This window comes from Zeugodacus cucurbitae, chromosome 6 (assembly GCF_028554725.1).
Source record: "Zeugodacus cucurbitae isolate PBARC_wt_2022May chromosome 6, idZeuCucr1.2, whole genome shotgun sequence".
Taxonomy (NCBI): Eukaryota; Metazoa; Arthropoda; class Insecta; order Diptera; family Tephritidae; genus Zeugodacus; species Zeugodacus cucurbitae.
In genome coordinates this window covers 34,457,677-34,470,953 of record NC_071671.1, presented here as the reverse complement: position 1 = coordinate 34,470,953, position 13,277 = coordinate 34,457,677, and the positions used below count along the sequence as shown (strand labels likewise).

Genomic DNA, 13,277 nt, shown 5'->3' with positions numbered 1-13,277 from the left:
CGGGGCTAGAGGAAATATTGACCTGATTATGCACAGACGCACATTATAAGAAGGACCACATCTACTTTGAAATACTTTACAATATCCGAGAGATTTACCGATATTTTCAATAAAAAAAGTTATCATAAACTTCGAGGTCCTCATGTTAGATATATATATTTAGTCTTGAAAAGTTTTAGTCCGATTTCGGTGATTTTTTACGGGATTTTTTGTTCCAATATCTAACTGGTGCTTAATTTATAGATTGCAAAGTGAACAAATTAGATGAGCTTCAAAATTATGGTATATGGCAAGTAGACGTGGTTGTGAACCGAATTTAAAACTACAGTATTGGGATGCCAATGAAATATTAGATAAATGTTAGGAATGTTGTTATTTGAAATTGGTTGAGTAGTTTTTGAACTATTGTTTGTGATCCATAAGTGAGCGGAGCCACGCCCATTTCAAAATTTTCTGTACCATCTTTACCATTAAGTTTAAGGTTTCTGGTGTTTTTCCTTGTTTCAACATAACCTTTGTATGGGAGGTAGCCGTGGTTATAATACGACTCTTCAGTAGTTTACGAGATATGTACAAAAAAATTTGGAGGGGCCGGGCTAAGCCCACTTTCTACCTAATTTTGCTTTCATAGCTTTATGTATGGCATAGTTATGGCACTTTATATGTTTTCGGTTTTCGCCATGTTGTTAGCGTGGCAGTGGTCCGAGTTGCTAAGAGAGTAGATGTATAGATATATATCAAAATGATCAGGATAACGAGACGAGTTAAAATCCGGATTTCTGTCTGTCTGCCGTTCCGTCTGTCCGTGCAACGCATAACTTGAGTAAAAATTAAGATATCTTGAAACTTGGTACACATGTTCCTTGGGACCGTGAGGAAGTTGATAATGAAAATGGGCGAAATAGGACCATCACCACGCCCACAAAATGATGAAAACCTATAAAGTGTTATAACTAAGCCATGAATAAAGCTAGAAAAATAGAATTTGGTATAAAGGATCGCACTAGGAAGGAGCATATCTGGATGTAATTTCTTTTGAAAAGTGTGCGTGGCGGGGCCACTAAGTAAGTTTTATGTGAATATCTCTCAAACCAATAAAGCTATATCAACCAAACTTTTTGCAGTAATTTCTCTTACGTACCCCATTGCACATCATAAAAGTTGATATAACGGGATAATAGCCACGTCCACATCCCATACAAAGGTAAGATTGAAAATTACAAAAAGTGCGTTAACTCATTAACGGAAAACGTCAGAAACACCAAATTTTGCAGAAGAATGACAGAATGACAGAAGGAAGCTGCACTCTGATTTTTTTACAAAACGGAATTAGGTGAGCGTATAGTCTGGGACCTTGGTGGTGAAAATTAGTGAAATCGGTTCAGGAATTACCTCAGCCCTCATACAATATATGATGATTTTCGTTATTCTATTGGACTTTATACCGAATATATAGGTAAAATTGTGTGTTACAACTACATATATCAATACATTGCGGGAGTATAAAATGTTCGGTTGCACCCGAACTTAGCCTTTCCTTGCTTGCTTTAAATAATTTAAATGATTATGTTATGACGTCAGTTTCAGGGCGCAATATGCTGTACTATAATCTTTTAGATACCAATATCATTATAATCGGTGTTGTTTAAAATTATGTAATTCTAAGTCACTTTTTTAATTCGGAAGAAGGCACTGGCTAACATATTTAAAAATAATGTAATTGGTTATACTTACACTGAGATCATTTAAATTAGTTTGCATTTCTATTTGCTTATTAACAACTCCCGAATAATAGTCTTTAAAACTTTCCATATCAGTTATTACTGCTTCGATTTTTGCTCCAAATGCAGCAACGATTTTCTCTTCTTTCGCAAAATTGTTTTGACCATCTAATGTGCTTTTATATGTGGTAAAATTCATCCTTAATTTTTCTGTTATCCGTTCTAATTCATTCAGCCGGATAATGGTTGTAGTTTGATTATTTCTCAGTAAAGTGGATACTTCATGCCATTTCTGAAGAATTTCGGGTAAGTCCTTGTTCATAACGGCAACTGTAAAATTAAACGCATTTTAATTACAATATAAAACAAGTAAGGAAAGGCTAAGTTCGGGTGCAACCGAACATTTTATACTCTCGCAATTTATTGCTATAGTTTTTTAAGATATCACACAATTTGACCCATACATTCGGTATAAAGTCCAATAATTCCTGAACTAATTTCACTCATTTTCACCACCAACATACATTATATCCAAGATTATATGCTCACTTAATTTAGCTCAGATATTTCACATATAATATTAGCAGATATATGCGGCGTAAAGCTTACCGTATTTTTGAAAATCCTATAATTAGATAAATGGGAGCTACGGGAAGTTGTAACCTGATTTTAATAATTTTTGGAACAAAGACATACTTTTAGAAGAAAAAAAGTCCTCTGAATTACATTAACCTCCACATTATGTATCTATAATAGCCTGAGTTCAGTCGCCTTCAGGCTTCCGTGGCCCGAAAAATATATTAAGAGAGGCTACTGGAGAATATGACAGGCTACTGCTAGCCAGTCGCCATTTTTTTTTGAATATTATCTATTACTATCAACCCTCATTATAGTATCCAAATATGTCAAAAGCAGGCTACTGATCAAGACCAGTTTCTTCATTATATATTGTAGTTTTGTACTGCTTTATATAATATATTCAGATGGTGAAGAAATTGTAAATACAAATAAAAAATGTATTTACATTAATATATGATTTTATGAGTTGCTTTTTAAATATTATTTACAAAATGCAAAACTATGGAATGGCTTTGAAGCCGAAATAAACAGATTCTGGTCACCACATAGGACTGGAAAGGAATAACCGAAGCTAGTATTTTAATAATACTATATTTTTGGGCAATATCTAAAATTTGATTTACTTCAGAGGTATTGTTAAGACTAGCTGTGTCAAATATTTCTTACCGCTGGTGGGGGAAAATAAGTGATAGTCTAGCCTTATTGAGAAATTATTTCATTCTAGTTTTATTTTCATTTTGTCACTGCTTAAATACAATTTTTGAATATATCTTAAGAAACTAATTATATGTGTATGTGTGTATGTGTGTATGTCTATATGTATATTTTATATGTTGCACGATAAGGGGTTATTTCAAATGCACACAAGCAATTGCCCAAATGTATTTTTATAACCAATAGGTTATCTTGTGCATACATATAAATATGTTTGTTTATTAATAGTTGAGTGCATGCGTGTTGCATATAGATGCATGCGTGCCTCATATAAATGTATGTGTGCAACATATAATGTATGCTTGTTGCATATTAATGCATATATGTTTATGTGTTTATTTATGTATACAAATTTATGTTTTATATGTAACTCCTCGGATTTGCTAATGCATAAAAGAATGCATGTTCAATGATATTTGAACAGGTATATATATTAATATACAGATGTTGCAGTTCTTTTTAGGTGCTGAAATGTGCACATGTATTCCATTCATACATAAGATCACATCAGGAAATTCTGTTTGATTGCTTATTATTTATTATTATAGTTGCATTTTGCTCTCATATACTTATGCTAAATTTTATATGTTTCGGCATATTTTCTGTTACATAAATGTGGTCACTTCTTTAAGAATCGCTGGCATTGTATTTGAGTTATGAAATTCCGAAGTCATTCCCTTGACCTTTCTGATTGCTACCTTCAGCAAAGAATCGTAGCACTGCTCAAATCTTCAGAATTGGAGAGACATCAGTTGATCGGTTGATGGATTTAAAATGTGACCAACAAGTATGAAAATGCTTTGTTTGATCTATTTGAAAATATACAAAATATAGTAAACATAACAAATAACAACATTTGAATCCTTAGCGTACTTCATAAGTGAAATATCCAAAGGACTGGAACGATCTCTACTTAGCCGTCGAATTAATGCGACATTCAAGATTTCTTCCCGGCTCATGAAAAATAATTAATAATTACTCATTATAGTTCTTTTTTGTATTTTATTTCAAATAAAATATTTCTGTTCGCGTATTTGTATTGTTAACTGCACAAATTGTTACTTACATTTTAACAGTGCTGCCAAATACTTACAAAATTATTGTCAAAAATGTAAACTCAGGACTGTTATTTGCATATTCTTGGCAACTGAGCTAAATAGCTTATCATAATAAAAAATCTAGACTCAGTAGCCAAGGCTACTATAATGGCGATTATTCGTCAGTAGCTTTACACAATTGAGGTGTAAAACATCTGAGGGATTTGCCGATATTTTCGGTGAAAAATTACCTTAGCCACTGAGTTCTTCATGTTCAATATCCGGGGCCTTAAAAAGTTATAGCTTTTTCACAAGTAGTGCCACAGATCATATACAGTATTTGTGCAATGTTTTTCCGCGATCTTCACTGGTTCCTTATGTATATATTATAAAGTGAAGGAATGAGATGGAATTCAAAGTAGCTGCAGTTGTAAGCCGATTTTGCCTATTTTTGATATGTGTTATCAAAAATAAAAATGTAAAGAAAATATAATATTAATAAAAAATTGGTCGAGTAATTTCTGAGATATGATTTTTGACCCATAATTGGGCGACGCCACGCCTATTTTCCATTTTGTAAAACAATCTAAGTGCAACTTCTTTCTGCCATTTCTTCTGTAAAATTTAGCGTGTCTGATATTTTCCGTTAGTGAGATAGCGCACTTTTAGTATTTTCAACCTAGCCTTTGTATGGGAGGTGGGCGTGGCTCTTATCCGATTTCAACTATTTTCATGGTATGTGGTGAGGTACGTAAGGGAACCCATTAAAGAAGGTTTTGTTTATATAGCTTTATTGGACCACCCAAATATGCCCCTCCCTAATGTGATCCTCTGTGTACGTGTTTGGCGTTGCAACCGTTTAGCCGGTTATAGCCGAGTCGACGATAGTGCGCCACTTCTCTCTCCCCTTCGCAGTTCGGCGCCAGTTGGAGATCCCAAGTGTAACCAGGTTGCTCTCCACCTGGTCGCTCCAACGGAGTAGAGACCTTCCTCGGCTTCCTCCGGCGGGTACTGCATCGAACACTTTCAGGGCTGGAGTGTTTTCGTCCATTCGGACAACATGACCTAGCCAGCGTAGCCGCTGTCTTTTGATTCGCTGAACTATGTCAATGTCGTCGTATAACTCGTACAGCTCATCGTTCCATAGTCTGCGGTATTCGCCGTTGCCAATGTTCTGAGGACCATAAATCTTGCGCAAAATTTTCCTCTCGAAAACTCCTAGTGTCGTCTCATCTGATGTTGACATCGTCCAAGCTTCTGCACCATAAAGCAGGACGGGAATGATAAGCGACTTGTAGAGTTTGATTTTGGTTCGTCGAGAGAGGACTTTACTGTTCAATTGCCTACTCAGCCCAAAGTAGCTCCTGTTGGCAAGAGTTATTCTGCGCTGGATTTCGAGGCTAACATTGTTCGTGTTGTTGATGCTGGTTCCCAGATATACGAAACTATCTACTACTTCAAAGTTATGGCTGTCAACAGTGACGTGGGAGCCAAGACGCGACGGCGCTGACTGTTTGTTTGATGACAGGAGATATTTCGTCTTGTCCTCATTCACCTCCAGACCCATTCGCTTCGCTTCCTTATCCAGGCGGAAAAAGCAGAACTTACGGCGCGGTTGTTACTTCCGATGACATCAATATCATCGGCGTACGCCAACAGCTGTATACTCTTATAGAAGATCTTACCTTCTCCATTTAGCTCTGCAGCTCTTATTATTTTTTTCCAGCAATATATTGAAACAGTCGTACGATAGTAAGTCACCCTGTCTGAAGTTTCGTTTGGTATCGAACGACTCGGAAAGGTGCTTCCCGATCCTGACGGAGCTTTTGGTGTTGTTCAACCTCAGTTTACATAGCCGTATTAGTTTTGAGGGGATACCAAACTCAGCCATCGCGGCATAGAGGCATCTCCTTTTCATGTTGTAGAAGGCAGCTTTAAAATCGATGATAAAGTAGTGAGAGTCGATTCTTCTCTTTCGGGTCTTTTCCAAGATTTGGCGCATGCTGAATATCTGGTCCATGGTGGATTTTCCAGGTCTAGAGCCACACTGATAAGGCCCAATCAGTTCGTTGACGGTGGTTCTTTCACACAATACGCTCGACAGGACCTTGTATGCAATGTTGAGGAGGGTTAACCCACGATAATTGGCGCAGATTGTGAGGTCTCCCTTTTTATGGATTGGGCAAAGCACACTGAGATTCCAATCGTCGGGCATGCTTTCTTCCGACCATATTCTACAAAGAAGCTGATGCATGCACCTTATCAGTTCTTCGCCGCCGTATTAGAATAGCTCGGCCGGTAATCTATCGGCCCCCGCTGCTTTGTTGTTCTTCAAGCGGATAATTGCTATTCGGATTTCTTCATGGTCTGGTAATGGAACATTTGTTCCATCGTCATCGATTGGGGGATCGGGTTCGCCATCTCCTGGTGTTGTACTTCACTGCCATTCAGCAAGTCGGAGAAGTGTTCCCTCCATAATCCCAGTATGCTGGACATCGGTTACCAGATTATCATCTTGGTCTCTACATGAGGATGCTCCGGTCTTGAAACCTTCGTTAAGTCGCTTCATTTTTTCATAAAATTTTCGAGCATTACCTCGGTCTTCCAGCTGCTCAAGCTCTTCGTACTCACGCATTTCGGACTCTTTCTTTTTTTGTCTGCAGATGCGTCGCGCTTTCCTCTTCAGCTCTCGGTATCTATCGCATCCCACACGTGTTGTGGTCGTTTGCAACGTTGCGAGGTAGGCAGTCTGTTTTCTCTCCGCTGCGAGACGGCAATCCTCATCGTACCAGCTTGTTTTTTGTCGTTGCCGAAATCCAAATGTTTCGGCTGCAGCGGTACGCAGTGAGTTTGAGATGCCGTTCCACAGTTCCCTTACACCGAGATGCTGATGAGTGCTCTCAGAGAGCAGGAGTGCAAGGCGAGTAGAGTATTTCGTGGCTGCCTCCTTGTGTTTTTTGACGGGCGTTATTTGCTGCACAGAGGCGGGGGCGTATCTTCGCTGCAACCAGAGTCCGAGTGTATATTTGGTCCTCGGAACGTACGCACGTCTAAAACAGAGAAGACATGTCTTCCGTCTATTACAACGTGATCGATTTGGTTACGCGTGTTTCGATCAGGAGACAGCCAAGTAGCTTGATGTATTTTCTTATGCTGGAATCTAGTACTACAGACGACCATATTTCGGGCCCCAGGGAAGTCGATCAGCCTCAGGCCGTTTGGCGATGTTTCGTCATGGAGGCTGAATTTTCCGACTGTTGTGCCAAAGACACCTTCTTTACCCACCCTGGCGTTAAAATCGCCAAGCACGATTTTGACATCGTGGCGGGGGCAGCGCTCATAGGTACGTTCTAGGCGCTCATAGAAAGCACCAAAACACCAACACCAAATTTTGCGCTCCTTTATATGGCCGCTGTAGTAGATGTCACAAGGACCCACCTTCTTCCGTCCTTGTCCCGTCCATAGCACTTCTTGGATGGCGGTGATGTCAGCCTTTAGTCGTATGGGGACATCAACCAGCTGGGCAGAGGCACTTTCCCAATTAAGGGTCCGGACATTCCAAGTGCATGCCCTTATATCGTTATCCTTAAAACGTTTCCAGGGGTCGTCATCAAAAGGGGGATGTCTCATCCGAGGCTTTCGTCGATTTTTAATTGGTACTTTGTTTATATGTGGTGGGTCCCAAACCCTACGCACAACCGCAGAAGCGGGCTTCGCCTTCTCACTTTAGCTCGCCTTCAAACGGATGTCTGTTGGCTACCCAGAGGATACTTGGTCTAAAACCGGAAGTCGTGAGCTGCTTGAACCATGTGGAAAAGAATCGTTTCTGGCCACTGTTTGTACCAAATTTTATATTCATAACTTTATTTATGGCTTAGTTATGATACATTATAAGTTTTCGGTTTTCGCCACTTTATAGACGTGGTAGTGGGCCGATTTCGCCAAGTTTTATTAAGATATCTCAATTTTTACTCAAGATATCGCTTGCACGGATAGACAAATGTGATCCTGATCATTTATATATATGTATATAACCCCATATCTAACTCTTTTATTTCTGGGTGATACAAACAACCGTTATGTGAACAAAACTATTATACTCTCTTTAGCAACTTTCAAAAAATGTGTGTGATGACGTAACTATTAATTAATTCCATCGTACTCAATATTTAAAAATGTCACTGAAATGTGTTGTTAACCACATTAACAATCTGAAAAATTCTAAATATAAAAATAAAAAAATGTTGCAAAAAAATGATGAATTCAATACTGGTTACTCTACGAAATTGTCAATGGATTCAAAAATATTCGTATCAGATCAACTTGTCCCATTAACCATGGACTCAATTAGTTTATGTCATCCATTTGCTTCATATCAGATTATTATACTCTCGCAACAAAGTTGCTCAGAGAGTGTACTAATTTAGTTCACGTAACGATTGGTTGTAAAACTAAACGAGTTAGACATAGGGTTATCTATATAAAAATAATCAGGGTGACGAGTAGAGTTCATCCGGATGTCTGTATGTCCGTCCATCCGTGCAAGCGATAACTTGAATAAAAATTGAGATATATTTATGAAACTTGATACACGTTCTCATTGGCACCATAAGAATATTACTTTCGTAGATGGGCGAACAAATAAGCCATAAATACAGTACTAGGGAGGCATATTTGGATGTAATTTTTTGGGAAAAGGGGAGCGGGCTTCCTATTAAGTTTTTTGTACATATCTCATAAATTAATAAAGACATATAAACGAAACTATCTAGGCTCGTTTCCTTTAGGCACTTTCTTATACATTCTAAAAATGTAGGAAATCGGATTATAGCCACGCCCACTTCCCATACAAACCCCAGATACCTAAAATTTCATGATAAAGATATATTTCATGATATAGGTACAGAACTGTACATATCTCCGAAACTACTCAATGAATTTCAATGAAATTCGGTTCATAATATTTTCCTGGGATCCCAATGACATTTTATCAAAAAAGTACCAAATCGGTTCACAACCACGCCTACTTCCCAAATACCAGAACTATGAAGTCGATCAGAATCGTTTACTTTACAATATATAAAATAAGCACTAGAAAAGATATCGTAACAGAATTTTACACAAATGCTGCATTTATAGTGTGACATAGCCCTTTTAAAAATCCCCTAAATCTGATCATAAGTTTTTAAGTCCCCACCTATTGAACATGAGGTCCTCAGTGCTTCGAATAACTTGCTTACCGAAAATATATGTAAGTCTCTCAGATATTTTGAAGAAATTCAGAGAGAATATATTTCTTCTAATAATATGTCTCCGTGAAAAAAATGAGTGAAATCGGGTCATAACTTCCCCTAGCTCCCATATACCTAATATTAGTGTTTTCAAATGGACAAATACCATATTTATGCCTAATATGTGAGTCAAATTGTGTGTTATATTAATAAAATGTTCGGTTACACCCGAACTTAGCCCTTCATTACTTGTTATCACTTTTATATTTATCATATTAGTGCAGTGGAAAGATATATGCCAATGGTTAGAATAATTAACTAATTGAAATATATAATATAATTATACCTTATGCGAATACAACCTTATGCTAATTGAAACATTGATGAGCGATATTGCTATTTTTGAATCACTGTGATTTTATTTTGCTATTGCGATCGCAACAAAAAACGAATTTATGAGTATTAGTACTCAACACTTTTTTTAATTTTTTACGTTTTCATATTTATTAATTTTAACAAAATCCGAAATTTATCTGCTTTGGTAATCACAATAAATAAATTTTAGGTAGATTTAACTGCTTTCGTAATCACCGTAACCAAAATGATCGATTGCTACCGAACTGTGATTGCTACTCTCCTAACTGTTATTGCTAACGAACTGTGATTGCTACTCTCCGAACTGCTATTGCTACAGTGATCGAATTAGAATTACTGAACTCCTATAGATACTGTGATCGAACAAAAGCACTGAACTTCTCTATAGGTACTGTTGTGGAACTCAAATTATTGAACTGTCATTGCGAATGTAATTCATTGCTATTTACAAAAATTGATCGCAGTATATGCGATTTTTCAATCACAGTGAAAAAATCCGTTTCTGAAATATCGTTCATGACTAATTGGTTGACATTGACGATTTTTTACTAAATATTTAATATGACCCTCTTTTGGTTCGATTACTGCCTCAATTCGTTTGGGCATAGACTTGACCACCTTTATGAAGAAATCTCAACTATTTTTTTCCAGGAATTTGGAGCCTTTGCCATAAATCGTTAAGATTCTGACTCTCACCTGGTTTATCAGATATCGCACGCTTGACCTCAACCCAAGCATCTTCGATTGGGTGAGGTCTGACTGTTGACAGTGCCAGTTGAGTACTTCAAAGCTGTTGTTTTGAAGCCAATCTTTAGCTAAACGAGAAGTATGTTTCGGATCATTATCTTACTGGAAGACACATTCCGACACATTCTGGCCACACACTTATAGACTCCTGCCCAAACTTTGTTGAAGAATATCAACATATTAGTTGGAATCCATTCGTCCACTACTCCCTCCATACTTCACTGTTGGCTAAACAATACGACTAGTCAAAGGAGCAGGAGGTTTTCGCCAAATACATTGCCGCCCAACTTTTCTAATATGGTTTATTTTTGTTTCGTCGGACCATTTGTCACGCATCCAGCCATTTTGGAATAGTTTTTATATTTTTGTACTTTGTATTTCTTTTTTGTAGTTTTTATTTCAGGGTAGTTTGGTATTTGGTATAGTATTTTTATACTTCGATACATCCGTGCAATAAGTCTTTCTGTAAATTTTTTCTTATAACTTTACTTGTCACATTTATTCCATGAAAGAAATCACACCTGAATTGACAAGTATTTTCATGCACAACAAACTTTATCAGTCTAACCATGCTTTTTTCTAGTGCCGCATATAAAATTGGTCATCGTCCAGGAATGATTTTATGCATAAAAGACTCATTGATTGTCTTATTTTTGAAACCACGCTCACAGGAGCACCAATGAGTCTTACAATTTCTCTACAAAGTCAACTAATTGATCACATGCCTTCCTCTACATTTGTAAATATTTTCTGAAAAGTAACGGCACATTAACTGTCATTTCAGGAAAAAAAAACAAAATATATTGCATTTTGAAATGTACATGATCAAATAGTTGACATACTGTAGTATCAATGAATTGTTGTTCGTTAGTACCGCTAAAAGTCGAGAATATCTAAACGGTTTTGATTAATTTTAGTCTTGAAATATTTATGGAAGTAGAGGGAAGGTTTAAAAAGCAAACAAATATGGAAAAATTTCGAAGAAGATAATAAGAAAGTTGATAACATATACATATACGTATATAAAAACATAATAATAATATTTTGAAGGTTGTCATACCCTGCCAATCAGACCTAACCACTTTCCCCATAAGTTTCAACACATTTATAAATTTTTTTGCGAAGTACCATCACTAACGCACATGTATATGTTAATTTCTTAAACTTAATTTGAATTTCCCCAACCAAAGAAAACTTGTTATGTATATCATTTCCTGTTCTTATTGAATGAGAACGAATGAAAAAACATTGTGCCAAATGAAAATCAAAAAATGGAAAATAAAAAACTATTGAAAATAACGGCATTTGCGCTCCCGAAACAAAAAAAGGAGAATTGAAGTATGTTATTTTTAGTTATAATTTATATTTAAATAATTCTTTTATTAACATTTTTCTGCAGCATTGCTACACAATCGATTTCAAACAACTAGCCCTCGAAAATAATTAGGTCTAAAGCCACACTGATAAGGTCCAATCAGTTTGTTGGCGGTGGGCTTTAGTCTTTTACACAGTACGCTCGATAGAACCTTATAGGAGATATTTAGGAGGCTTATCCCATGATAGTTGGCACAGATTGTGGGATCTCCCTTTTATATGGATTGGGCAGAGCACTCTTGGATTCAAGTCGTCATACATGCTTTCTTCCGACCATATTCTACAAGGAAGGTGAAACATGCACCTTATCAGTTCTTCGCCGCTATATTTGAATAGCTCGGCCGGTAATCTATCGGCCCCGCCGCTTTGTTATTCTTCAAGCGGGTAATTGCTAATCCAATTTCTTCATGGTCGGGTAATGGAACATTTTTTCCATCGTCATCGATTGGGGAATCGGGTTCGCCATCTCCTGATGTTGTACTTTCTCTACTATTCAGCAGTTCGGAGAAGTTTTCCCTCCATAATCCCAGTATGCCCTGGACATCGGTTACCAGCATTACCTCTGTCGACCAGCTTCTCAAGCTCTTCATACTCACGCATTTCGGGCTCTTTTTTTTTCTCTCTGCAAATACGTCTCGCTTCCCTCTTCAGCTCTTGGTATCTATTCCATCCCGCACGTGTTGTTCGCAGTAGATGGTACAATTAAGCGTCTGGCCATATGGGATCAGCTCATAGTGAATGATTCCTTCCAATCCCACCAAACACACAGCAATACCTTCCTGGCCGTCAATCCCGGCTTGACCTCTGTTTGGGGCGATTCACCGGCCTACGACCACGACCGTTTTCGCTTGATATTATCGTATGTGATCCATTTATCGTCGTCAGTCACCAACCGCTTCAAAAATGGGTCGAGTACGTTCCGTTTCAGCAGAATATCGCAGGCGTTGATTCGGTCCAGAAGATTTTTTTGCGTCAAATCATGCAACATACTTAGTAATACAGTTGAGGAGGAGAAAAACCCCGATCGGGACAAAGGAAGGAAGGAAGTAAGACCCCTCCCATCAACTTATAAACTTACATTTGCGCCAATGGCTAAGCAAGCTCAGACAAATACAATTCAAACAAGTAAGGAAGGGCTAAGTTCGGATGTAACCGAACATTTTATACTCTCGCAATTTATTTATTTAACTTTAGTTATACACAATTTGACCCACATATTCGTCATATATATTGTATAAAGTCCGTTGAAAGTTGGAAACCATACTATTAGGTTAGAAGCACCGAGGTCCTCGTGTTCGATATATGGGGCCTTAAAAACCTATCGTCCGAATTCGGAATGGGGCTGCCACACTATTAACATAGTATTTGTGCAAAGTTCTGCACCGATATCTTCACTAGTGCTTACTTTATATATTGTTAAGTAAACGATTCAGATCGTCTTCAAAGTTCTGGTATATAGGAAGTAGGCGTGGTTGTGAAGCGATTTGGCCTATTTTCAC

General features: G+C 37.5%; 1 protein-coding gene across 2 annotated transcripts in view; it reads right to left on the bottom strand.

The window, feature by feature from the left end:
- Positions 1 to 13,277, bottom strand: part of Nua_1 (Nuclear-pore anchor) — a 124,726-nt gene that overhangs the window by 52,238 nt on the left and 59,211 nt on the right. For both annotated transcript variants that reach the window (XM_054233221.1, XM_054233220.1), the window contains exon 3: positions 1,735 to 2,051. In XM_054233221.1, the coding sequence (XP_054089196.1) occupies positions 1,735 to 2,051 (317 nt within the window). The remainder of the gene's footprint in view (positions 1 to 1,734; positions 2,052 to 13,277) is intronic.